This window comes from Watersipora subatra, chromosome 2 (assembly GCF_963576615.1).
Source record: "Watersipora subatra chromosome 2, tzWatSuba1.1, whole genome shotgun sequence".
Taxonomy (NCBI): Eukaryota; Metazoa; Bryozoa; class Gymnolaemata; order Cheilostomatida; family Watersiporidae; genus Watersipora; species Watersipora subatra.
The window spans coordinates 17,367,283-17,393,323 of record NC_088709.1 but is presented as its reverse complement, the minus strand read 5'-3'; the positions used below and the strand labels follow the sequence as shown (position 1 = coordinate 17,393,323).

Below are 26,041 nucleotides of genomic sequence, written 5' to 3'. Positions count from 1 at the left end.
TATTGTGAAGGCCTTTTTATGATGCCGCTTCAGTCATCAAGTTGTAAACAGCTCTGCGTTCTTCACAACATGAAGTCACATGATTGAAGTCAAAAATCTTTTTGATGGAAATGTTGACTGGATGGATGCGTTAGGTTTACAATTTATTGTAATAACTTAATAGTGGTACAATGTACACGTATCACTTATGTGCAGTGGAAAATAATGAGTCCCAAACTACAGCTATAATAGGGTAAATAGCAAAATATATCAGTCTGCCAATAGTAGCCATGTAATAGATTCTTCGTGCTAAATAGAGTATCAGTTTTTTTGACCAAGCAACCATCCTTGCTGCGCATATTTACAGAGACAGGGTGTGACTTAAATTATAGATACAGGAAATAATTGTCTAAAATATATTGTTAACTCTATAATATTGCATGAAGATCAAGTAAGCGTGGTAAATTTTGTATCGCTATTAATATACAAAGGTCATTCGCGATTTTGCAAGGTTTTTCTGATGAGGTTATAGTGGAACTGATGTGTCATCTTCAGCTGATGCCGATACACCTGGAGTTACATCCCCGACTCTGGCTGTGGCTTCAACCTTGATACGCTTGGCATCAGGTATGGCGCTGTTAGGATTGGCCGTCACCTGAAGGATCTGAGTTTTAGTAGCATCACCAGTTGAGATTGTGCGTTTAATCGGTGTCTTGACAGAGTTGCCAGCGTTCACAGCAGCGTCTGTGTTGCAACAAGAACTGAGTTTTAAAGGAGCCTAGCCTAAGGAATTAGCCAAGCATTCCTATGTTATTACACAAGCCATGGATGGAATTAACCAGGCAGTGATCAATGCCATTAATTAGAGCACGCTCTGATTAAATCATTGAACAACATCCAATGAATGCTCAACAGAGCTGGCACTGAGAGTCAGCTAGAGCAAGCTGATTCCCAGCTGAAGTACGGAATGTTTAGGCAATGTCTACTAGCAATTACTATACCAGCTGACTGTGTCACACGAATTCTACCATTGGGTTTACCACCCAGCCTGAGGGTTGTTTATTTTATTCTCTCCTGTGTTGGTCAGACACACTACTCTCCGCAACATATGAGAGAAAAACTAAGCTCATTAGGATGCCGGATTGTCATACCTAAAACATTTTTACAGCTTATCTAAATATCATGCCAGTCAGAACCTGAATATAGCCATAATAAAAACATCCGGTCTATCCTATAGAGGATACACAGATGAGGAGATGCCAAGTATAACTGTATGCTGACCAAGAGCTGATTGAATTCAGGTATATGTTTGCCTACCTTGCAACCAGCGTACTTGCGTCGCCGGTCCATAACCCTTTTCATTGCGAGCTGCAATTCGAAATATGATTGCTGGCTTCGTAGTGTAGTCGATGTGTGCTGACTGGAGCGAGCTTGAACCTAGATAACATAATATTAGAGCATTTAATCAACTGACTCTTTTTCATTTTAACCAATAAACGTGGAAGCGGTAGTAACCATCCTTGCAAACACGAGCTAACATTCGAATAAAAACGGAGGCTCAGAAGAGATACACTCAACAGCATATGCAAAACAGGAATTCAGGATAATTCATCATTAGCCATTGCTAGATTGAACCTAAAAGTCACCTGCAATTCTACCAACCAAGACGAAAACACATACCAACTGTGCAAGCGGGTAGTGCTCCGCAGTACACTCTGACAAAGGCGAGTTGTGTCGTTTTGCTGCCAGCCGGTTGAGCTACCTGAGACGTGTTCCTAACTGCCAGATAAACTGAGTATTCAAGGATCGTACCGTTGGTATTTTGGGGTGGCTCCCACGACAACTGAGCACCTGCTGCATTCTGTAACGGCATTCATTGAGTTAGGATACACATATATACACTACATCATGGTAGCAGATCCCATGAACAATAAGTTATAGTGTCAACAACCGAAGGAGCTGAACGGAATGTGATGATCCATGATCATACGCTTCATATGTTCTGAATATTTTGGTGATTCATTCTTTGACTTTCTTTAATAGGGTACAACTGATGCACGTGTGATTGGGTGAAATAGCTGATTCTACCAATCTCATTCAAATTTACTAATCTCCAATGCAACCCAATTTCGTCTAAGATCAACTTTTTAATGATGATGATCACGCAGCTTCATACAGTCAACAAATTATGAACATATTTTAAGTATTAACAAATATACAAGAGCCACTATTATAAATATAGCTATACAAAAAGCTGCACAAGCGTTATTGTTATTCCAAATTTTAGATGACACACATTAAATAATAACATGCTAATGTTACTTCAATACTGAAAAACTACCAAGGATATCATGGCTTTCACATGACTGAAGCAAATTCGCTTGATTAAACTGTTTGTCAACACGACGCGCCATTGAGCAGCTTTGATCCATACAGCAAAGCAAACACCTACAATACACGTGGCCAATTCATTCAATCCAAGACAATGCAATTCATTGGCATGTGTGGTGTGTGTTGTGGTGTGTGTTGTGGTGTGTGTATGTTGTGGCATGTGTATGTTATGGCATGTGTATGGTGTGTGTGTGTGTGTATGGTGTGGTGTGTGTATGGTGTGGCGTGTGTATGGTGTGGCGTGTGTATGGTATGACGTGCGTATGGTGTGGTGTGTGTATGGTGTGGTATGTGTATGGTGTGTGTATGATGTGGTGTGTGTGTGTATGGTGTGGTGTGTGTATGGTGTGGTGTGTGTATGGTGTGGCGTGTATATGGTGTGTGTATGGTGTGGTGTGCGTATGGTGTGGTGTGTGTATGGTGTGGTGTGTGTTTGGTGTAGTGTGTGTATGGTGTGGTGTGTGTAGCCCGGTCTTAAAACCAATGAGCATCTGCTCTGCTTTCATAAGGATTTCGGATGCACACTTTTAGATGATCCATTTTAAAAAATTCAAATCTAAATATAATCATATAGCGTGACAACGCTTCTGGTACATATTTTGCAAACACTGCGAATCTTCCTGTTCAATTTCATGACTTTAAAATTACGATAAAACCTAGTATTTGGTTGAAATTACACACAAATATTATTCAAACACAAATCTGTAATCCTATCTGCTACCATTAATGCAATAAAATTTTGTTGTCAGTTAAGCTGTAAGGTTGCTACAGCTTTCTATACATGCAATATGTGGAACAGAATGCTAAGATGGGAAACCTGCCAAGCCTAGTAGGGATGATCAGATTTTATGAAAATAGTTTGCTAATGCATGGAGGATGAGAACATCACATGATTTGTGAAAAGTTGCAAGTATGTAACAATCAATCAACTCATAAATCATATGAGCTAATCCATAGAACGCAAGCTGTGACAGCATGCTCAACTAAATAGCTCGGCGATAAGAAGTATAGTCAAGCCTTTACTAATGTTTGCCATGGGGTAAAATGCCAAAAAAATTAGTTTTTACACCTGAAGTAATTGCTAATAGATGATGTTTGAAGTTTCTGAAAGCCTTGTAATTTGTAAAAGTGACTGGCAAAACATTTCAAAAAACAGTTACAATCAAGTCACAATGTTTTTTATCACCTCCTCTACCTCTGCACTGACATATTGCTGAGCCTACATTTTCATGTCATCAAAGCAAAAACAGCCATTTAGACATACGATTACTACAACACAACATCAATTAAGTTACATATAAATTGTTTTTACAATTAGCTTTTCACAGTTTCATAGAATGCATTTGTTTGGATATGAGTGTAACCACCTGCAGTATTTTTAGTTTTAGTGAGCTGTATCACAGCGTATGCTCATAGAATGTATGCCCCAACACATGGCAGTTGCAGCAAACGAAGGAGATCTCCGAATCAGCTCCATATGCATAGGTTTGACTGAATCAATTACAGAAGGGATATAATCCGCTCGTAATTATCAAATTCTCATACAGACAGACCTTGCTGATCTTGATGGCTGATGGAGCACCCGGGAAACCTGGTAAACATGTTTTAAAGGCCGACACCTCACTCCATGGCCCTCGGCCACACGAATTCACCGCTGAAACCCTGAACTTGTATGCCATCCCAGGCTGGAGTTTCACCTGCCGCTTGCCAGCATTGTTCAACTCATTAATGTTGGCGATGTCAGCATCCTAGAGGTAAAGAGATATGAAGCAAATCATTAAAAAGCGATGTTAGCAGGCATGTTTGACCTGGCCCTGAGTGTTATTACTAACAGACGAACAGCGAGTAAAAATATGGGAATGCTTCAAAACAAAAAAGTTCACAGGATCTACATGAAAGAGTATATTGTGCAAAGCCGGCTTACACTTATTGACAGTTCACCTTCACATAGGCTTTTATTGATGTTTCTCCACACATGTTGACAAGGAAATGGGTGATACACCTAGACCATGTATACACAAGGTATTCACAACCAGTGGCCCAGACATGTTGATTCTAGGAAGCTTATGCTAGTTTAAATACTCCAACCAAAGGCTATAGATTCATTAAAGCTTGTCAACTGATTGCAGGAGGCTAAGCCACAGCAATCTATCTTGTGTATCTAGTTTCCCACTGAATCAGTATCTTTTACAAGAGCCTGATTGTGGCTCAACTGTGATAAAAAGTGCAGCTTTTACAGGAGAGGCAATAATTTTCATTAACGATATCACTCTGCAACTGGGCACACAGTTGCATTCTGCTATATAATAAAATGTCTTATAAAAAGATACAAACGAATCAGCAACAGTTAATGGTTTGTCTTATATCTCACCGCTGTTGTAGTAGTTTCTCCATTGGCCTGGCTATTATCTAATGGAACAAAATAGTGGGTGACAAGCATGTTGGTTGTCTTAACCACACCGACATCGTACCATTGGCTGTTCGCAGACGCCGACTCCTTTTTTACCATAACCGTCGTTGAATTGCTGGCTCCAGGCACAGTTGTTTCAGGCTACAAAACAACGAGAACATGAGAAGCCACGTGCTCGGACAAAACCAAACAATGACAATATTTAGGACAAAATCCTCGACTTAGCCAAATAAATAACGGTTAATGATAAATTATAAATAATGCTGGGTGTCATATTGGATTTCATAACTCAAATGATACGGTAATCGCCATTATCAGCCACCAGTAAAACATGTGACTGTAAAGCATGATCAAGGTTCAATTCAAAAACCAAACTTCATTGGACTCTTCAACTGTACTGTAGTGAGCAACTCAGAAGAGATAATTGTCTCAACAAACATCAGAGTATGCATCGTGTGGGATAAAGGTGGTTGTCAGTATGAACATGCAAATCGATAAATGAGTAGCATGGTCATCAGCAGCCATAACGCTGACTAACACTAACAGCTGACATAAGTAAGATAGTACAGTGTGATTTTAAAACGAAACTGTGCATTAAAATGCAACAACCAAAAATTGCTCGTCTATAGATGACTAGCAAAAGAAACCCACCACAGGATCATTTCAATATATGGAATTTTTAGGGTCTTCACAAGACAACAAACCTCAACCTAGGAAGTTCATGTTCCAACATTTGCTTATTATCTTTAACTGTTATGTCAGAGCAAATAGTTTTACAAGATTATATTGCACTGTGGCTAGTCCAGTCTACAACCCACAAACTTAACAATAAATACGGCATGTAATTAATTAATGTGAAAACATAAAAAGCTGCGTGAAAACCAAACGTGAAAGAACAACATTTTTTGTGTTCATTATTCTTTCTTCTTTTAAATAATTGTGCCGAATATATCAGAGCTTGCTTACAGAGAGGCAGTATTTTGCAGAGATATGACAAAATTTTAGATGAAAGCTGGTCAGCTACTAATTGTATTAGTTAAAACTGTCCTTGTACTATCTATGTAACCTAGCCATACAGATTACATAGATAGTACAAGGACCTTCTTGTACTATCTATGTAACCTGCCAAAGAAGAAGGCTCCGTGTACACTGGTTTCAAGAAGCCTTCTTCTTTGGCTCTCTTGAAACCAGAGTGCACTTCTTTCAACAGTTAATATTGGAGGTACATTAGCTGTAAGATAGCATTTCAGAAGCAATTAAGTATTTTGACTAGTATTCTTGTTACATGATCCTACCTGTAATCAGCCAGCTGAAGCCACTGAATGGTCATGTAAGTAAAATGTTTTTAAGAGCTATAAATAGTCTGTCACCTGGCTCATACTGGAATTGGTGCATACCTAGTGACTGTTCTACTGGGGAAAAGAAAAGTGGTGTGTGCTGTTGCACCTTCCATTTAAAGCAGTTCATTTGTTTATCTGTCTACCAAAAACGCGTAAAATTTACAATAAGCCTATCGTACTCATGAGACTAGCATAAAATATTAAATATTGGAGGCCTGCAACATGAACATTTCCCTTATAGGATATTCAGCTAGGAATCTGCTAGATGGCACGACCCAAAGCGTGAATTATAAGCAATGGTATATATAACATCATATATAAATCCAAAATAAGACTATCAGCATCACTTTTCCGATCTATGAAATGATTTCACTACATTGAAAGATTTAATGGCAGCTTTTAAAGAATTATGTTTCCTCATTCCACTCGAAGCAGAGATACTTCACCTGTACAAAGTGATGGATGTCTCGGGTTCGGTTGACTTATAATAGATTTTTAAGTATTTTGGTATAAAGATGCTGCCAAACAAGGTCATGAGATTAAAAATGGCTTGCTCTCATTTGTTATGTTGAATACTGACTGCCTGTGGCTCATTATGTAGACAGCGTAGGAGCTGAACAATGTAATTACAATGCAAAACCTTCAGCTAAACTGGTACAAAACAACTCTTCCAAGGCTCCGCTGGATTCATGTCAATTAAAATTAAAACTTGACAAAAAGTAAACAGATTAGCATGCAAAACATAATTTTACCTTCGATTCATCTGAATCAGTTTTACTGGCTGCAGTAATGGCCGCACTGGCCAAAGTGCTCAGCGGATCACTGTCCACATCAGCTACTCCTTCACTGGCGGCAGCAGCACTTTCCTCGCTAGCTGGATGTGACTCCGCTGCTTCTTCTGCTGAAGGCGGCTCATCAACAGCGGAAGAAGATTCTGGAATGGGCTCGATGGGTTCCGAAGGAGCAACTGCCGCCTCTACCACAGAAGAAGCTTGTTAAGCTCACTCATTTTGAATAAATGATCATGGAGCCAGGAACTTATTGAGGAACAGGTAAAAGGAAGATTATCTGACAAATTCATTTTGAAGGGAGTACCAAAGGTCTCCCGATAGGACTTTAAAAAATCTCTATTGGAGGAGAAATAGCTGCCATACACATCCAGGCTTATGCTAGGAAGCCTCTCGCCTTGTCCAATAGCAAGGCCATCAAATGTCAATATTATGAAGCAAGATAATTACTCAACCAACTGTCTGACTAGAATTGTGATTGGCAAGCAATTGACCTATAAAACTAAGCTGTTTACTCCCACTGCCGAGCCAGAATAGGAAATACGAATGGCGAATGCAGCCCACTGACTGAGCATACGGCTCTAACAGCCAATGAAACAAGATATTAAGAGCAGGCTTTCGATCAATACACGTGTAATGCGTAGACGTGTTGACGTGTTACATTACTTATTAGATTGATTTTTCCCAAGTACAAATGACCAAAAAACAAAACCGCTGTAAAGATGGGTTTGGGGAATTCTATTCTAATAGTAAAGTTCACTGGAGCTCAATAAACGAGAAAGCTCAATGGTGATTGAAGAAAAGTTCAATGATATTACTTGATGAATAACGATAATACATATTTTAGAACAAAAACTTTGGTAAACAAAACTCCCCTAATAACGAACTGTTAAGGGTCTCTACAAAAGGAATTAGCATGCGCGTAACAAGTAAATGATCTAATCCCATCCCATATCTGTACACAATTATTGCAGGTGGCGAATTGAATGAGGTCACCAAAAACGCATAGCAGTCTTTAATTATGATTGGTAGAATGGATGGGAACAAGCCTGACCAGTTCCAATAACAGGTCAGATAAATGAGATCACACATGTATAACAGACAGCAGAAAAATTAGTTCGACTTGTGTATTTCTCGTGTGAACGTAAGGCACTGGCCTAAATGAGTTTCTCTGGCAATTACAACCTCTTTGAAAAAATTTCATACGCAAGTGAAGTTTTCAACTATCTATCACCTTCAGCATTGACATATAGAAACCGGCACATAACAGGCAATGATAATAATTACAAGTGACTGTTCTTCGTATTTACTGTTTGTTAGCAAACTAACTATTGGTCAGTTAAGGTTTCTGTGAAGGAAATGGTCACTGGGTAACACTAAAAGCTAATCAATGTGTAGTCATCAAACAATCATCTGCTGTTGGTCAACTGGATGTGAAAAATCATTTCGATCTAGCAGAGAAATTTGGTATTTAGATGAAGTCAGTATGGTATGAAACGTGCTTGTTTACATACAGTACTTTTGATTTGGCAATATACAAATGCATATATGGTTTGTTCTTTCATGTATTATTGTTCATAAGTGGTATTACCAACACAAGAGGCAGATCAGCTCATACATACATAACTTGTCATGGCCCAATTAGTTTAGCCAGAGAAGATGGCGAGGTAAAACAGATACATGTAGTTTAAAAAAATTATAAACAAAAACTGATAGTTGTGCATTTCATTCTGTTAATAAAACCACCTGACAGTTAGGAGTAGACTATTCAACTATTCAACGCCATGTAAGGTGATAGCTGTCGATATCCATTATCTCACAGCTATTCACCGCTATGAATAGATATTGCGTCATGCATCAATGAATGGAACAACACAATCTATAACCCTGCCTAACAATCCCCGCCTGCCTTATTTCCCCGCGTGAAGGAAAAACACATGGAAAAAACCTGTCATATACCTCAAATAGTTCATTAAGCCAAAACATGGATATGGCTATTACACTATTCATAAGACAAAGTACTATTATTATTTACAATCCATTACTAAGTGGTCAATACTACCACAACAAATAACCAAGTGGAAAACCAGACAGTGAAAACAAACTGAGGATTGTGAATGGGAAAGCACAAATCTGAATAAATTGTACTTTGAAACAAGGGAAAGCCACTTGCACTAGTACTTGTGGGCCTAGAGCGTGATAGGAAATACCTGGTAGACTAACTAGGAATATTAACCTACACAGCTTCCCAGTTGCTGCTTAGACCACCAGGCAGCATATGCAACACACAACCAAACAGGCAGCATATGCAACATACAGCTCCACTACCTAACAGGCAGCATGTAGTATAGGATAACAGAGACTATATATCCCTGTAGTACAAACACATCTACAATACAGCACTACTACTACACGTTCCCTGTAATATACAGAAAGCGTGTAACAGTAGCAGCGCTGTAGTATAAATGTGTCTGTACTACAGGGAGTGCGTAGAACAGACACACCATTGGCATAGTGTGCCTTTCCTTTAGCCGGTACACCATGGAGAGAAGATAAAGGCTAAGCAAGCGCTGCATTGATTGCCTTATATAGACTTTCAATACATAGGATAAGAGCTTAACACACTCGGGCTCCCAAGTGTGTTGATAGCCTTACATGGCAACAACAATCAATTAATTATTCAGTGTCATATAAATGAAAGACTGTTTGCACAGTCCTTCGTTTGTCAAAACAAAGTGTTGTCAGAGAAAGGACTGTTTCCATCAGGTGTATGTTTGTGGCTAGCTGAGCAGTAAAAGGCAGTGCATGTTTTACCCAAAGGGGTACATTAGATATCTGCTTTCGCTTCCAACTGACAACAATAATTTATGTATAAAAACCTGTTTGGTGTATAGAATACCTTCCTACTACCATTCTACTAGTGAGACAGTTTGTAATGCGTGTAGCACTTCGCAGCCTATATGCTAATACTAGCCAAATTCCCAGCGTTGCCAGGGTATTAAAAAACAGCTTATAAACAGTGGCAGGTAATGTAGTCGCCTTTTATCTAATTTGGGTAAGCTAGTATCTGTATTGCTAGACTTGCTAATAAAAACCATGAGAGTAAGCTTTAGTGGCGTTGCGTGCAACACAGAGTCGTTGCGTGTAACACAGAGTCGCCATGCGTATTTTAACCCAGATAATGACTCATATCGAACAATACATCCGTTGCATCCCGTGCAGCTGAATAGGTTAGTTTGTCGCCTTGTGAATGGGAGGTTCCAACATCTAATCTTCTCCAATACAGAATTTTTATCGCTAGAGCTGGACAGAGACTAAATAACAAAGACAAACTTTGAAATTTATATATAGACTAGGTGAATGTCTGGCGTCGCTAGCGTATTTGCACAGAAAATTATTTTTTATTTAATATATACAACATTTGTCATTCTAACTTTCAAACTTCAAATTATGAGTAAAGTGTTTTGTTCAGTTAAAATAAATGAAAAGAGAAAATAAATGGAAAGAAAAAACAACTGTAAAAGTGTTTAAATGTGAAATAATTAGGAAGTAATGGCTAGATAATGTGTTTTGCTACAATAATTACAACGGAGAATAATTTGATAGTGATACAATTAATATGAACTAAGAAAGCAAAATAAAAATCATGAATATGTTGAATTAATAATAACAATTATTAATTCAACATATTCACATAGAAGTGTGTCTATGAAAAAGGTTACTGTTGCAGCAAAGGTTATCCATCCAAACTTTGAATACGACGATACTTGTTCTTCTCGATACAGGTGTAAATATAAAAATAGGATATCAAAATTAAATACATTGGTGAAGCGCATGAAGGTACTTTGTCCTACTGAATGGAGAGAGAATGTAGAGGCAAATCCTAATCGAGAGTTTTCATGTGAACAGTTTTTAGTTTTGCAATTGTTAGTGAATGCCCTATAGAAAAACCGAAAATAGAAGTTTGATTGAAATAGCACATTTGAAAATTACAAATTGCTAAAGGCAATGATTATAACTTTTTAAAAACTGAAAAGAAAAACAGATGCAAAAGTAAATCAATACAAAGAAAAGCACATTTTGTTCGTATTTAATGATTGTGGAACGCAAGGTAAGCGCCAAGAAATCCCTATAAATTAATGTGCTATAATCAGAGTAAAAAGAAAACATAGTGTAGCTGAAAAAATGTCTTATGAGCAGATTTAATAAGTTAAGAGAGCAAATAAATATGAATGTGAAATGAAGAGCAAATATGTAAACTACAAAACAAATGATACAATTAATACAAACAGCAAAAATCAATATTAATGCAGAGGAATCATTATAAAAAAAGATTCGTCGTAATCATTATAAAAATCGTTACATTTTTATTGATATCGTATGGTGAAAAACAAACTCGCCCTAGTATGACGAGGACGAAAAGGTAGTGTTTTATAAACTTGAGCGAAAAATATTTTGGAACAGGGGCATCTCAACCGGTGTGAAATCGAAAAAAGGGTACACGGTATATAGCAAGCCACGGATTCGTAAGAACCTTGGTAGACTTGCGGTTATATGATTGGTTTCAAACATGCGGTTGCAATCTTTGCGAGTCCAAATCCAGCACAATGCGAGCTTTTCATTCAAAGATTTTAATAGCTATAGCTGGACAGACTAACAGACACATAATTTATATATAGATAGAATACCGCAAATGAGAAGAGCATATTACAAAGACAAATGGATACCAGATAACGACGCGGAGTGGGATATAGGCAGGAATAAACGAATTACCCTGACTAGTGGCCGCAGCAGCAGCTTCTGGTTGGGTAAGTGTAACAGTAGCGGGTGGCTCAGCATCACCACTTGTGTCTCCTTTCATATCACCATCTGCAATGATAGTTGCAGAACATATATAATCTCACATTTTTTATTTAATATAGGTCTAAGGTAGAGAACAATTACAAGAAAAAAATTTGTAGAAGAAGTTTGTAAACATTTGTTTCATCCACATAATGAGTATATGGTTTCGTCTCCGCGGCAACAATTTATACTACAATTAGCAGCTTCATCCGTAATTCAGACTGTAAAATCTGTATTTTAATACCATGGCGCTCTATTTCTCAACCCTTATAGTGGCGTTTTAGTAGAGGTAACGTTCGGATAGAGGGTAGCGCTGTATATTTCCACTAGTTTGCCAGAACTTTGGGAAGATAAATTAAATCCTTATCGGGTGAAACATCACCAATGTAGCTTATACTTTGCTCTCTCCTCAGGACAGAGCGACATTAATGCCATCGGCCTCAGCATTTTTGCTAAACCGCTTTTCATCGTATCATACCGAATTAAACGAGAACTACTTTTGAGTAAAAAATATTAGTTTCATACGAGTATTAATTATTTTGATGGCGTCACTTTCAAATTTTTAAGAAAAAAACTGCAAAGATTTGGAGTTAAAAAACACACTTCGATACGCCATAACGATGAATGCTATTACATCGTACGGTGTTCCTGAAGAACATTCTCATCATTCATCAAAATGCTTTCACATCTTCAGGCCGGTTTGTAAACTACATCATGGACGAAGCTGAAAACAATGGATTGGATTTAGACCTTACTGACTTCGAATCAGAGTGTAGTTTTGATGACCGACCTTCTCAAGTACACCATCACTAAAGCCATGGCAACCACGAAAGCAACAATGGAAGAATTAATTGTTACTGATGCAACCGAGTCATTATTAGTCCCATTTTGTGGACATGTCAAAGTAGCGGTAAAATAGAGGGGGGCATTCAATTAAGGAGTGGCGGTGTATTTTTCAATTCACCTACAGTGGTGTTCTATTAGAGGTGGCGTTCAAACTGATGCTTTACGGCAACTACGAATAATTTCAAAGTTCCATGATTTAGACAAATTCCTAAAATATGATATAGATAGATCCAGCCAGAAAGAAAGGCTGTCAAACACTTTCTTTTACACACACACATACATACATGTATGTGTGTATACCGCATATGAGCAGAATATTCTCATTTGTGAATATTCGCTGTATATATATATATATAGATATATATATACAGCGGACCTCGCCATATGATTTTAATTTGACATCAAGGGTTGGCATCATAAGGCAAAAATTTTGCATGAGGGGGTATAGAAACCCATAGTAAATACCTAAAGCAAACACTCCCTGGTGAAAATCATCAAAATTTTATGTATGTGCTGTACGTATTAAGAATTAGTAACAAAATAATATGTTAACCTAAGTAACTATAATTACCTACAGTAACTTTAGGGTATTTAATGGTTATGATCTGCGATAAAATGTAACGTTACAATGTACTATGTGCATCAAGTACCATCGCCAGTTCTTACTTTCGAGGCAGGTGTATAATATAAACGTTGAATTTAACTGAAATGAATTTAGCTTATTAAACACATACTTGAAGCTAAGTTTTGGTATGTATTTTTAACTATTTTACTGAACTTCAAAATTTCCATCACTAAAATTTTCTAACCTATCTGTTTCAGGTTTCATTTTCACAATAAATAATAACACCGAACTGAGCGAGATCAAGCAACGTATCTCTTTCATTAATTGTTAGAGGGATTCCGGCGAATAGGAAATTTTCAGGTTTCATTTTCACAATAAATAATAACACCGAACTGAGCGAGATCAAGCAACGTATCTCTTTCATTAATTGTTAGAGGGATTCCGGCGAATAGGAAATCGGCATATTTGATATTCGTATGGCTAGAAATAATTCGTATGAATAGGTCGAAAAAATCAATGTTCTACATCGCAGGGCGAACAAATCTTATAACAAGGTCAACATAATCTGAGGGCACATCGTGTGTGTGTGTATATATATATATATAGTGCGCCCTCAGGTTACGAGGGCGCACTGTATATATATATATCTATACATATATAGTTATTCAGTTTGCGTGGTATATAGACAATAGAGAATAGTGGCTACACACCTGTAGCCTCCACTGTTGCAGGTGCTACCAAGGCATCAGCACTAATAGCTGGGGATGGCTCTGGCTCGCCTGTGTCCATAATGTCAGCAGGTGGCTGTTCACCGACAGGAGCCAAGCTGCCCGAGGGAGCAGGCGCCACCAGGGTGGCTACAGAGGTCACTGGCTGCACGGTTGTAGGTTCTGATAAGAGAATATGAATGTGAGATCAGTGTGAAGTAATTCTGTTCTCCATGTTACAAATACTTCTGTTGTACATGGGCATACCATCAAACGTGCACTCTCTACAGCTAAGATAACATAAATTGGCCAAGTCAAACGTAGTTCACTAAGCAATTGAAACCATGCCAGATCAAATAGGCAGGCCTAAACGAGGCATCAACAAGTGAATAAAATAAATGTCTAGGGAAAGGCTGACCTATTTTAGAGGTTGCTGCTTGAACAATGCTGACTGGAGTTTTACTGGTGACACCACTTGTGTTCATCACAATAATCTGTTGCCCGGGAGTACCTAAAACGACATAATTCAACTTATAAAACTTAGGACATTTAATTTTGAGCAGAAAGAACCAAGTTGAGGTAGAGGACTTTGCAGTTGTACGCCTTGTAAAAACCTTCTAGGAAATGTCATTGTTTTATGTTATGCGTTAGCTTACAACTTAATTAACATAAAAAATAACATATTAAAATATGGTGGACACTGATAAGCGAAAGCAAATAAAATACAATATTTATGGAGAACACCAACTCCAAGTTTAACTCCAACTTTAACCAACACCAAGGAAAACAGAATTAGAATAAAAGTCTACACACACATACCGGCTGTCTTGGGCACAGTCGTAACAATTCGAGTAGGCTGTCCAACTGGATTCGCTGCGGATCTGGGCGCTGCTATAACTATGGTTTGCTTCCCACCCTGAGTAGTGGTAACTGTAGAAAGACCTTGCCTTGAGACACCACCTGTTGTGCTTATGACTGTGCCAGAACTGGTTAGTGTCTTGATGACTGGTTTACCTAGAGTCTGTTAAGAGACACATCCTTGAGGTTATAACAAACTAGCCAACTGTTCTAAACTCGCAAATGAGTTGAACGTGACTCGGCACAGATGGTAAACACTACATTTAGAGCCATGATACGCATTCAACAAAAGTACTAAACATTAAAATGAGTATGCACACTGTTGTGTAGATTTTATAGCATTTCAGCCAATCAATGACAAGAAAACAATCATCACACTCTTGCTTTTAGTCCAAGCATTTTCTTTGACTTTTACCTGGCCTATGATCTGTTGCGCTGGAACCTGCGTGTTGTTGCCAGCTGTTGAAATCATAGCCGATGGTTTGTTTCCTTGACCAGCCTGCGATGTTACCAGCTTTACGATAGTGGCACCCTGAGGTAGCTGATTCTTCCCTTGCTGAAATAGATCATAAAACTCTAACGCTACCCACCGCTATATAACACCCCGATCACACCTTCAGTAATTGAACAGTTAGCGGACCAACAGAAGAACATACCTAACACAACATTAAAACATCAAGAAATTTGTGTATGCTAATATTAAAATGCTGAATAGCAATCACACTAACAGTGAAGAGTAAAACACAACTCAATGGCAAGAACTGTACGGTGCATCATTACTTCTCAGGCTATTATAATTTGGGTAAACAGAAGAGCTATCCAACATATTTTGACTCGCAATTATATTCTATGATATGATAAACCAATCACCTGCTACAGGTAAAGAGCCTATACCGTAAAAAACTTGATTTGAATGACATAGTGGCTCTCAAATAGAGGTGGCGTTCAAATACAGGTTTCACGGTAGTTCATAAATGTGTATCCCACTAAAATTGTTGAACAGGATGACATAACTATTGGCAGCGGTTTTTGTTGGCCGAAATAACCATAAGAATTTTCTTTTCTGACGAAATAAAGCAAAGGAATGAAGCCTAAAGCTTTGAACAAGTCCTACTGAACCTAAGATACACAGAACAAGCAGGCATCTATCATCCTAACATACAAGGAACTAGCAGGTATCAACCAGCCTAACATACACAGAACAAGCAGGCATCAATCATCCTAACATACACAGAACAAACAAGCAGGTAACAACCAGCCCAGCATACACGGAACAAGCAGGCATCATCCAGCCTAACATACACCGAACAAGCAGGCATCAACAAGAGTAGGATGATATTCTACCGGTGCAACAGTCATCCCTTGTGTAGTCTTCACCAGAGTGACAATCTGAGGTTGGTTGGTGTTGCCGGACTTGTGTACAGTTATTATCTGTTTACCACCTGGAGTAGTTGAGTATTGGGGGGTAGTAGTACGCAGTATAGTCGTTGGTCGTCCCTGCGTAGCCATCTGAACTGTGTTATCTGTCACACAGAATGGAAATGTCTAATCTAAGGACTAGATAAATGCTACAAATCTAGAGTATCGAACAAAAGGAAAGCCAGTTACTAATAAGCGAGACCAAAAACTGAAAAAAACATTACTGAATATTTCAACAGAAAATGTTTACTAATGTTATAACTTAGTTATTATTAAATTATAATATTAATAATATTGTTGAACTATAAAATTTATACTAATTTCTTTTGAGTATTCATAAGAAGATGAGTGAAACATCAAACATCTAGTTAAAGAATAATGCAAATAAAGGAACTGGTAAGTTATTAGCAAATAATATTAAATTCAAAAGCAGCCCCTGCAGCCTTCTCTAAACAATATGCAATAAAAATTGTATGCTCTAAACAGAAGACTATAAACAACATGGCTAATAAAGATCCTGACAACCTACTTTGGACAGGGGTCACTCGAACACCTTGAGGAGTGACGAGAGTGTGTTGGGGCGTGACAACTTTTATGGCTCCTGGAGTGACAGGAGTGTTGATCTTAGATGTAGCAGCGGCAGCAGCGGCTAAAGCAGCTATGCCAGACATCTGCCCTGGCTAAAGTGATAAGACAGTAAGCCTCCATGATGACGCAGGGAGGAAACAGAGCAATGTATCCTAATAATTGGTCAGCAGATTACAAAAACTAACAGGACTTAAATGCACTTTGTGTTAAAATGGGACACATCCACGACCTTGACTTTGTGACGTAAGGGTGACATATTAAAAAGAAAATTTTTAATAAGTACAACTGATTATAGGGGTAACAGTTACACTTTGAGAGCAATACATCTGTGGATTTAAATGTTTTCATACCTGAATGCACAAAAGTAAAGCAAGAGCTACATAATAAATACTGCTTGTCATACTAGAATGGCTACCGAAGATAAAGTAATTCTTCACTACTTCACAGTTTCAAAATGTCCGTTAGAAATTAAAAAATGAGAGAAAATTAATGAAGAAAAAACAATAAAATCCACGAATACATATACATACATAAAATACATAAGTACAAACATGTGACGTCCTTCTCACAGCAAGCCCAGTTAGTCGCAAGTACAACTATTCAGACCAGATGAAGTTCAAACTACGCCCGTACTACGTAAGTGTACTGTATTTTCTGTATCAAAATACTGGGACTAAAGTTGAAATATAAACTAAGTCAATCAACATAACTTCAATTTACTTATTTCTTACATAGGAAATAAGTACAATACGTTTAGAAAACAGTTTAATCGTTCTGGTGTTCAATTTCAGTTCATACTTATACTCTAAAAATTAGTTTCTATTTTTTGAATTTTCACTTTTAGTGGAGGAAACCGGTTCTCATTACCCACAAAAAGTGAGGGATTACTCTATGTGATAAATTTGGTTTACTATTTTCCAATTAACTCTAAATATGCTATCATAAGAAATACTCCTAAAAGTAAAGAGATGCTACCGAGTTATTGCTAGTGTATTACCATTGAGTAAGCTCTTTCTGCATGATGAGAAACAAATCATTTAAACACAATTGAGGAGAGTTGAGCTATATCCATGAATAATAAATCGTGCAGTCACTGATCTACTTTAACATGCATACGCTCATAAAAATATACTGAAATGATTTTGGCTCATTGCTTCGCATCATGTTTAAACGTCGACTTGCAAAAAAATTCACATTACAGTTATTTGGTATCAAAAGATTCACTATGTCTTACTCTGCTGTGTAGTAGGTGCAAAATATGTGGAAATGTGATTACAAGCTCTTAAAAGCTCAAAAAATGAACAGTTAATCGCAGCCATCACGAAAACGCCGTAGATTGGAATCCTTTTCCAAAATGGCTCAAATGGGACGTAGTTGAACACGATGGCTTCTGGTTACACTTTCATGCAACCTCATTTGTCGAAATATTTTCACAAATATACTTCACGCATTCAATAAAATCATGTCTATCGTCTTTACACTGACATCTCAAAACCTACCGTAAAAACTCGCTTAATTTTTTAACCTTAGTTCGAAGGAGTGCAGACCATCCTCTGATAAACATGAGCCTGTTGGTCACCTGTGATAGTCGAAAAGTGCTGCAGAAATTGTTCGCGCTGTTTGACAGGAAGTACGGGTCACATGATCAGATTACGACTAGTTGATTAGAGCAAGCTGAAACAAAACTGTAATGTAGCGAGCATCTATATTTGATAAAGGCTTTCCGGTAGAACCTGAAGTGTTTGTCATAAACTAGTGCTACGAGATGTTTTATATTGAGCCTTATATTGGCCTTTAATTTCAAGCGATAACATCATGTGTCAAAACAATAACCATAATGTTTGAGTACGTCATCGAAATAAAGAGATTCCAAACTACGGTGTTTTGGTGATGGCTGCGATTAACTGTCGTTTTTGAGTTTTTAAGAGCTTATAATCACATTTCCACATATTTTGCACCTACAACACAACAGAGTAAGACATGGTGAATCTTTTGATACTAAATAACTGTAATGTGAATTTTGCTGCAAGTCAACCTTTAAAGAAAATGGACATGACAGCTATGAAATATATATCAAATGAATGATTAAAAAACGGAGTCATTAAAATAAATAAAATATATTGATTATCTTTGTTTAGTATTGTCAATCTTCGATGTTTTTGTAAAGAAAAGCGTAGCACATAACCATAGTTCAACTAGAGTGCTCCAAACGAATATGTCTAGTTGATAAGCTTCACAACAACATCTTTGTTCTCAGAATTGGTTACATCGTATACAAACAGTCACTCCAGTACCATTTCACTAAACCTTTCAATATAAATTGTTTTGTGGTTATTTGTGGAATTTCCATAGATTAATCAATTAGTGAAGCAGACACTCAGTGAGTTTCATGTCACAGGTTCAGCTGCCATAAGCACAGCGGCGATATCATATTCAAACCCTCTAAAAAACTTGCTAGTTTTCATACCTATACAACGCAAAATGTGAGTTTCCTTTAGATACGATATACAGAAAAAGCTTTATTATATGAGAAAATAATATTTGACCGCATCAAAGGATACACACAATACAGAAATAGATGGGTCTAGCAATGTGTAAAGAATCAAACCTGTTGGGTAGCAGTCGATGTGATGACCTTGACAGGCTGTCGCACATTGCCGCTTTGGATGATACGTGGAGAAGTAGGAGCAATCTTAGAAACAGTCGGGGTGCCAGGAGTGGTGGCTGTGCTGACAGTTGAGGATGCAGTTGTTGTGGGAGCCATATCATACCTATCATAACAATTCTTTCATCAGGTCTGTCAACATATTACTGGCAACATCCTCAACTTCACAAAGGATCTCACAAAATTCTTTTTGAAATGAGACATGAGTCATACTAGGACTGCTCCAAAAGTGCAAAATTTCATAGTTTTTCAAAGTTCACAAAAATATTTGGAAAGTCTTTTAATGTTACATTAACAAGAGCTAAAAGGATTATGGAAGCATTTTATGCATGTTAATTGCTGGGATAGCGATATGATATAAGCAGTGAAACGAGAGTTGTTATGACAAACTATTAACAGACTCTTCGTTTGAACCTAAGCATCAGATGCCAGCCATGGGTATGAGACACCCAGTGACTGTTTGGGTTCAATAAGCACCATCCCCAAACTTCATTTGGCCATTAGAGCCAAAATTTTAGAGGAACCCTGAGAAGTGTTTCCACATATAGACAACATGCTAAAAGAATGTTTTGACTAGTGTATTATCACGAGCAAAGTTGAGTTTGTAAGGAGGGGAAGCTAACTTTTGTATCTGTAGCAAGTAGGCATCAGCGGTGGAGAGGCCAGGCCAGCACACTTCTAATGACATTGTAGATGCTCGGACTAACTGTACTTTGGATGGCGCAGGAGGCTTCTCTACAATAAAAAGTGTGCCATCTAACTGTCATATGCCTAATTCAAAATGGTCACTCACATCCCACTCTGAATTATAGTTATAATAAAGTGTTTGCAATACAGGTTTTTAATTAATCTCTCATAAAAACAGCGAAATGATGAAATAATACGAAACAATCAGGCGAGAAAATTGTAAAACCAAAATGATTAGCGAACAATGCTAAAGGCATGTTAGAAGGTGATAGCAGCCATGCAAATGGCTATTTGCATGGGCATTGCATGTTGCCATTGCATATTGTGACAACAGATAAGTATTATAGTTTTAGGTTATCGAGTTGCAGCTACAAGCAAAGTTATACGGTAAGAATAAAGCGTTCTTGTCAAACTGTACAAAATTAGTGCAAAAGAAGGGATTATGGGATTACGATCATTGAAGATTTGTAGAGAAAGCAACTCCCACCCTCTGGGTTGTGACATAGTTGTTTGAATGCTATAATTAACTAAGACCGACAAGATAACATGCAAATAAATACACTCACCAGTTTCAAGGAACCAAAGATCTTTAAAGCAGACCTGGTTATTCCACGCCTTTCTGTATCCGTCCCGACCAGACCAGACATACAACCTTGAATTGATGGCTACAGCGCAGTGACCCGCTCGTGACCGAGGCAAAGAGTCTTCAGCCATCTCATAGAGAACTGGCTCCCATTGCTGTGTGTCTGAAAGCAATAAGAACAATTAGCTTATTATTAATATTACAAATTATTAAATTATAATTAAAACTACTCAAACCACCTCAAATGTTACTACATAGCACCAACTTCTCATCTTAGTTGAGTCAAGTTGAACCTTTTGTAATCCTGCAAACCTATCAACGTTCCTCAAATCATTGAGACAAGCATAATAAGCTTCATATACTCTGGAGTCGGCTTATGAACATTACTACAACGATATGTTGTGAACTTGTGGTAACACCATTTAAAAAAAATTTGCCATCAGGCCCGGCATACATGGTTTTATAGTCCGAGAACATCTCACTACAGATCAGAGGAGACACTTTTTTTATCTATAACATGCCTTGACCAAAACAGAGGTCCCTAAGGATATCTCACCTTTATCAATCATAATACCATTTATCAATCAACGTATAGACCTTTGGCCAGGTGAACGGAATGTAATAATACATACATGGCTAGATCAGTTATGACATCTGCGACTCATAACAACTTCATAAACAAAGATGTTTCCCACGAAATATCCAGAATTTCATTATGACTTAGCGGGAAAGGCGCATTCAGAAGCTAGAATCACCAACTCGTTTGATTCAGCTCTAACACATAAGGGCTGTCGAACTAACGTTCATCCGCTACCTACCTAGGTTGAGGCAGCCAAGAGTGTTGGTGCACTTCCATTCTTTCTCATGTGTTGCAACTTTGCCATCATCCATTACAAGAGGCACCCAGCCACCAAACACAAACATTTTGTTACCGATGACAGTAGACGAGTGTAGACTGCGAGGTAAGGGTGGCTGACCTTCCAGCGTTGGTCTTGTCCAGTTAAGTGTTTCTGACAGACAGAGAAAGTAATATATAGCTCATCGATTTTTTTCCATAGGAAGCAAGCATGGTTTAATCTCTTAACTCTCTTTCAGCTATTTCTTTATTTGCCCAAGTGTTTCTTTTAATGCAAGACAATTTATTTAGCGTCCATTGTCTCTACCACAGTTATCTAAATCTCCAACCACTAATGTTCAGTAGCTAATGATGACTATTTTATTCCTGATGACTTATATGCACCTTTATATTATATCCACACAAGTTTTATATTATTTAAAGGACGCTTATACATTTAAGGCCATTTTTGACCATTTGCTTTTTCTATTAGCTGAAAAATCACCATAATAGCAGGCACATCGTTTCTGGTGAAGTTTTAAAAACCCCAAAAAGTGCACTTGTTGAGAATCCAATAATTCAATGAGAAGCATATGAATTCTGGTACCCAGATGAAGAACAAGTACCCACACCGGTGCCAAACCTTCACCTATGAAGCCACAATTTAACAAGATACACCGGTGATCCTTCAAATTACAAGATAGCAGTAGCTGCGGTATAACCCTGCGTATCTAGGCGTCAGAAAATAGATACACTAATTCCAACATTAAACTGGAATTTATAAAAATTATTACTTTTGCAAGGCATGCTTACACTTGTGGAAAATGTTAGCTATCTTAGGAGAATTTTAAAATTTTTTGGATTGGTTGGTTTAATTAAAGGTATCAAAAGGCAATCAGACAATAATTTATGTAATCTCCCGCATAAGAAAATAAACCACTATCCGATTCAATCATATCCCAAAATATTTAAAAGCCTTGATCAGACATTGTACCACTAGAGCTATCTCCTGTACAAGCGATGTGAACAAACTACAAAAGCACCATCAAGGATATAGCAACATGACATAGATCTAAGTCAGAACTAGATTAAGAGCAAAATCAGTCTGGATAAAAAATCTAGTTAGAAGCATGTAAAAATTCGAGTGTTCAAAAAACCAAAGAAAACAAAGTTGTGTTTCCTTTTGGAATTATCTGCCAGTAGTATCAGAAATAGCATATATGCTGGTGAGAACTAATATATTAATATCAAAATAATAATGTGAAAACCAGATAGGCAATGCTTTGTAAACAAAAATAAAATTATATAGTAGAACCATAAGCGAAATTTATGTTTCGCCTGTTGCAATGTTCGGATCCAGAAACATAACGTACTCATCAATGTGAAACAATTCAAAATAACTGAAATTTTTGTATTGCATTCGTGTATGTAATATCTGTTTCAAAGACAACATTGACAAGCTAAATGTAATATCAATACAATAGACACTCATTAAACGTTAATCGTCGGTTCTGAGAACACTTACTTTATAGGGATTTTACTCTATTCAAACTGAAAAATACTTGTAAATTGCTTAGTGCATTCCAAGATTGTATCAAACTAACCCATTTGGCCCTTCAAATAGGAAACCAACTAAGCCTAACATTTTAATTTAATGACTGTACAATAACTGTGGTATTATTGGTATGCAACGACAAATTTTCTCATATTACTTTCACTTGGTTTAGGGTTCATAATTACAGCAATTTTCATTAAGTGGGGGGGGGGAGCACACACATTCAATGTCAATATGAATCGAGGTTTCGGGGTTTTCTCCCTTTTTCTAGACAGTAAGATATGTGCTGTGAAACAAAAATATTGTACATGTCTAAAATAATGTAAAAAATATACAATTATAGTAAAAGCAGTGTCTGTCTGTGTGTCCGTTTGTCCGAAGCGAGGGTTAGATTTTAAGGCCAAAATAGCTTTGAATAAGACTCAAACTTGTGACATTCAGCTTGGTAGACAGACACTCTAACACCTGCACCAACCTTTACATATTTCTGAATAATTGTGCACTTATTCTGTATGCTTTATCGGCACACTTGACGATCTCTCACGGCACACTAGACTACCACACTAGACTCATATATATAATAGAGATACCCAGACACGTCTTTTTCTCTCCCAAGTGCGGCAAGAGAGAAGACCATTTTTAAGGCTAACTATAGGACAAACTCATTATTCAAACCGCATTTGACAACATGCATCAATTTGATGTTTCACGTTATATGGAATTTCTTACATAATACGAAGCAAAAACCTAACATTTCCTCTTTACGTTACATGAAGTTTACGTAAAATGAGGTTTACATTAAAGGAGTATCTACTGTATCCAGAAAGACGATTACAGTTTGTCCAAGAATCACCATATTCAGTACACATACCAAGGTTGAGAGTCCAGAGGTCACCTAGTCTGCATCCACTCATTCCACCATAGATAATGAGGTAGGGAGTTCCACCTATGTCCTCCTGGCTTACATACACATTGGCTGTGTGTGACTCTCGAGGGGAGGGTGGAGTGCCTGTTGCTGTCGGATATTCCCAGGAAAGAGCGTTGTTAAGATTGGCTGGCTTCAACTCCAGTATGTAGAGATCATTCAAATAGCTGCAAGTATATTCCAACTACGAGTCAAAATTTTTACAAACATTATAGACTACACAACTATAAAATAAGTAAAAATACTACCATAGCAAATTGAATACGATTTATAAATAATCAAGCGGACACAAATGCAACTATTAAGATAAACATACCTTCATATTACACGATACACTCACTCAACTAAATATCTGGGATGATTTATGCTTACATATGCATGTACAAATATACTAATGTATCCTAATTTTTTGTGATTATGTGTACATCTCATGTATACACATCATGACCTCCCGCTGATGTTTATATGCATATATATTATATGCCGATATTTCTACAGTTACACACACATATATATATATATTTATAAATAGCTATGGATAGGAAATGCAATATATCCACTAACCAATAAATCCATTATTATTTATACACATTTATGTATACATAATATAATATACCCACTTCCATACACATAAGTGATTGTTTATACATACCGAGGTATATTATTCTTTGGGTCATCTGAATCATTAGCTAATCCACCAAAAAGGAATACCTTATTATTCCACAAAGAAAAACTGTGACCTACAACATCAGAGAATTTAACATAATATTGTTGGTAGGCCTGATTGAAAATCAAGCAGTTGTCTTATCTTTAAATAGTCAAGACAACTCTAAAGCTAAAATGATTGGCTTCCAAATTTTTATGCGCACATCTTACGATAATAACAAACTAAAATTATATATTAACAAACTAGCAAAATTATTTTAATACCTATAGCTTGCTAGCCAGCAGGGTAGAAAACCATAAAACAAAACCCATGGCATTTCTACGATGGTTTGAAGTTGCCCCATACAGCAAATTTATTTTACTGAGATTTCCCATGTGTATTAGGTTTTGAACATAGCAAACAAGCTGACTAGGTGGATATGAACATTTTCAAGCTGGAAATATAACCTTGACTTGATTATTTTTATAGGTGTATGCTTATTAAGTACAATAAAACAAACTTTTTACTAAGACACTAAAACCTTTTATACACAACTAACCAAGTCTAGGACAGGGCATTGGGTTAGATTTTGGTGGCTTTGGCTTTAATCTTCTCCATTCCCATCGACTTGCTTGTAACTCATAGAGCTCATTAGAGTATTTTCCATACTCTGTCATTCCGCCAAAAACCAGAATTCGAGTGCCATCACAAACGAAGCCATATGCTGCACAGCCTGGTGGTATATCCCCACGCACGGCTGGTACAAACCACTGGTTTGTTGCTGCAAGCAAAAATAAATTAATATTGTAGACAAGATTATCATATCCCACATGTAAGTACTTACATATTCATCTACATACAGTAAAGATATATGCGAATGTACATTGTCAAAACACATAAATTGTCAAAATATATACAAATATCTTGTCTTCACTAAAATAGATAACGGTATTATAAATAAAAGTACATATTTAGATACTAACAATCAAGCAATCATAAGAAGACCACAACACCTGACACCAATATACTTCATATCCTAAGTTTAAACCTGGGAGTAAAACCCAACTTATTTAAACCATAATTAAGATTTTTTTGCTAAAACAAAGCTAATAATCACATGATGCTAATACATGCTGTCGTACCTTCTTACATATTACAATACTATCATTTGAAAATTAAACATACTAGTCTACAACGCCAAAACTAATGTTATCTGTAAACATGATAAATGGCTCATACCAGTGTTGAAAACGTGAAGTTCATCCACAATGCCTTCATTTCCACCGCCAAAAACAACCATAAGGTCTTTAATTGCCACGGCTCTATGACCATGTCTGGGTCTAGGTGATGGTCCTGTTGTATTAGTAATGCGTTTCCACTTAACCGTGGATGCCGCCATGTTCGTCAAAATT

The 26,041-nt window shown here is 37.2% G+C and overlaps 1 protein-coding gene across 1 annotated transcript; it reads right to left on the bottom strand.

The window, feature by feature from the left end:
• Positions 1 to 135: 135 nt before the first annotated feature.
• Positions 136 to 26,041, bottom strand: LOC137388884 (host cell factor 2-like). The gene is made up of 21 exons (XM_068075365.1): positions 25,869 to 26,041; positions 25,189 to 25,410; positions 24,636 to 24,723; positions 23,930 to 24,150; positions 21,487 to 21,678; positions 20,652 to 20,831; positions 20,022 to 20,133; positions 19,342 to 19,504; positions 16,675 to 16,825; positions 16,071 to 16,249; positions 15,142 to 15,282; positions 14,688 to 14,889; positions 14,287 to 14,379; positions 13,872 to 14,051; positions 11,682 to 11,777; positions 6,873 to 7,096; positions 4,742 to 4,921; positions 3,924 to 4,118; positions 1,660 to 1,840; positions 1,297 to 1,416; positions 136 to 723 (listed from the first exon to the last, which is right to left on the bottom strand). Exons 1-21 carry the CDS (start codon positions 26,026 to 26,028, stop codon positions 506 to 508), a joined length of 3,498 nt encoding a protein of 1,165 aa, XP_067931466.1. The 5' UTR covers positions 26,029 to 26,041; the 3' UTR covers positions 136 to 505.

Bases quoted from the DNA above. Each gene is read 5' to 3' on its own strand.
- LOC137388884 (XM_068075365.1), bottom strand. From the start codon at position 26,028: ATGGCGGCATCCACGGTTAAGTGGAAACGCATTACTAATACAACAGGA. The intron at 16,826-19,341 runs GTTTGATTCTTT...TTATCACTTTAG, and splicing joins CATCGACTGCTACCCAACAG to CCAGGGCAGATGTCTGGCAT. The intron at 11,778-13,871 runs GTGTGTAGCCAC...CTATCATTGCAG, and splicing joins TGCAACAGTGGAGGCTACAG to ATGGTGATATGAAAGGAGAC.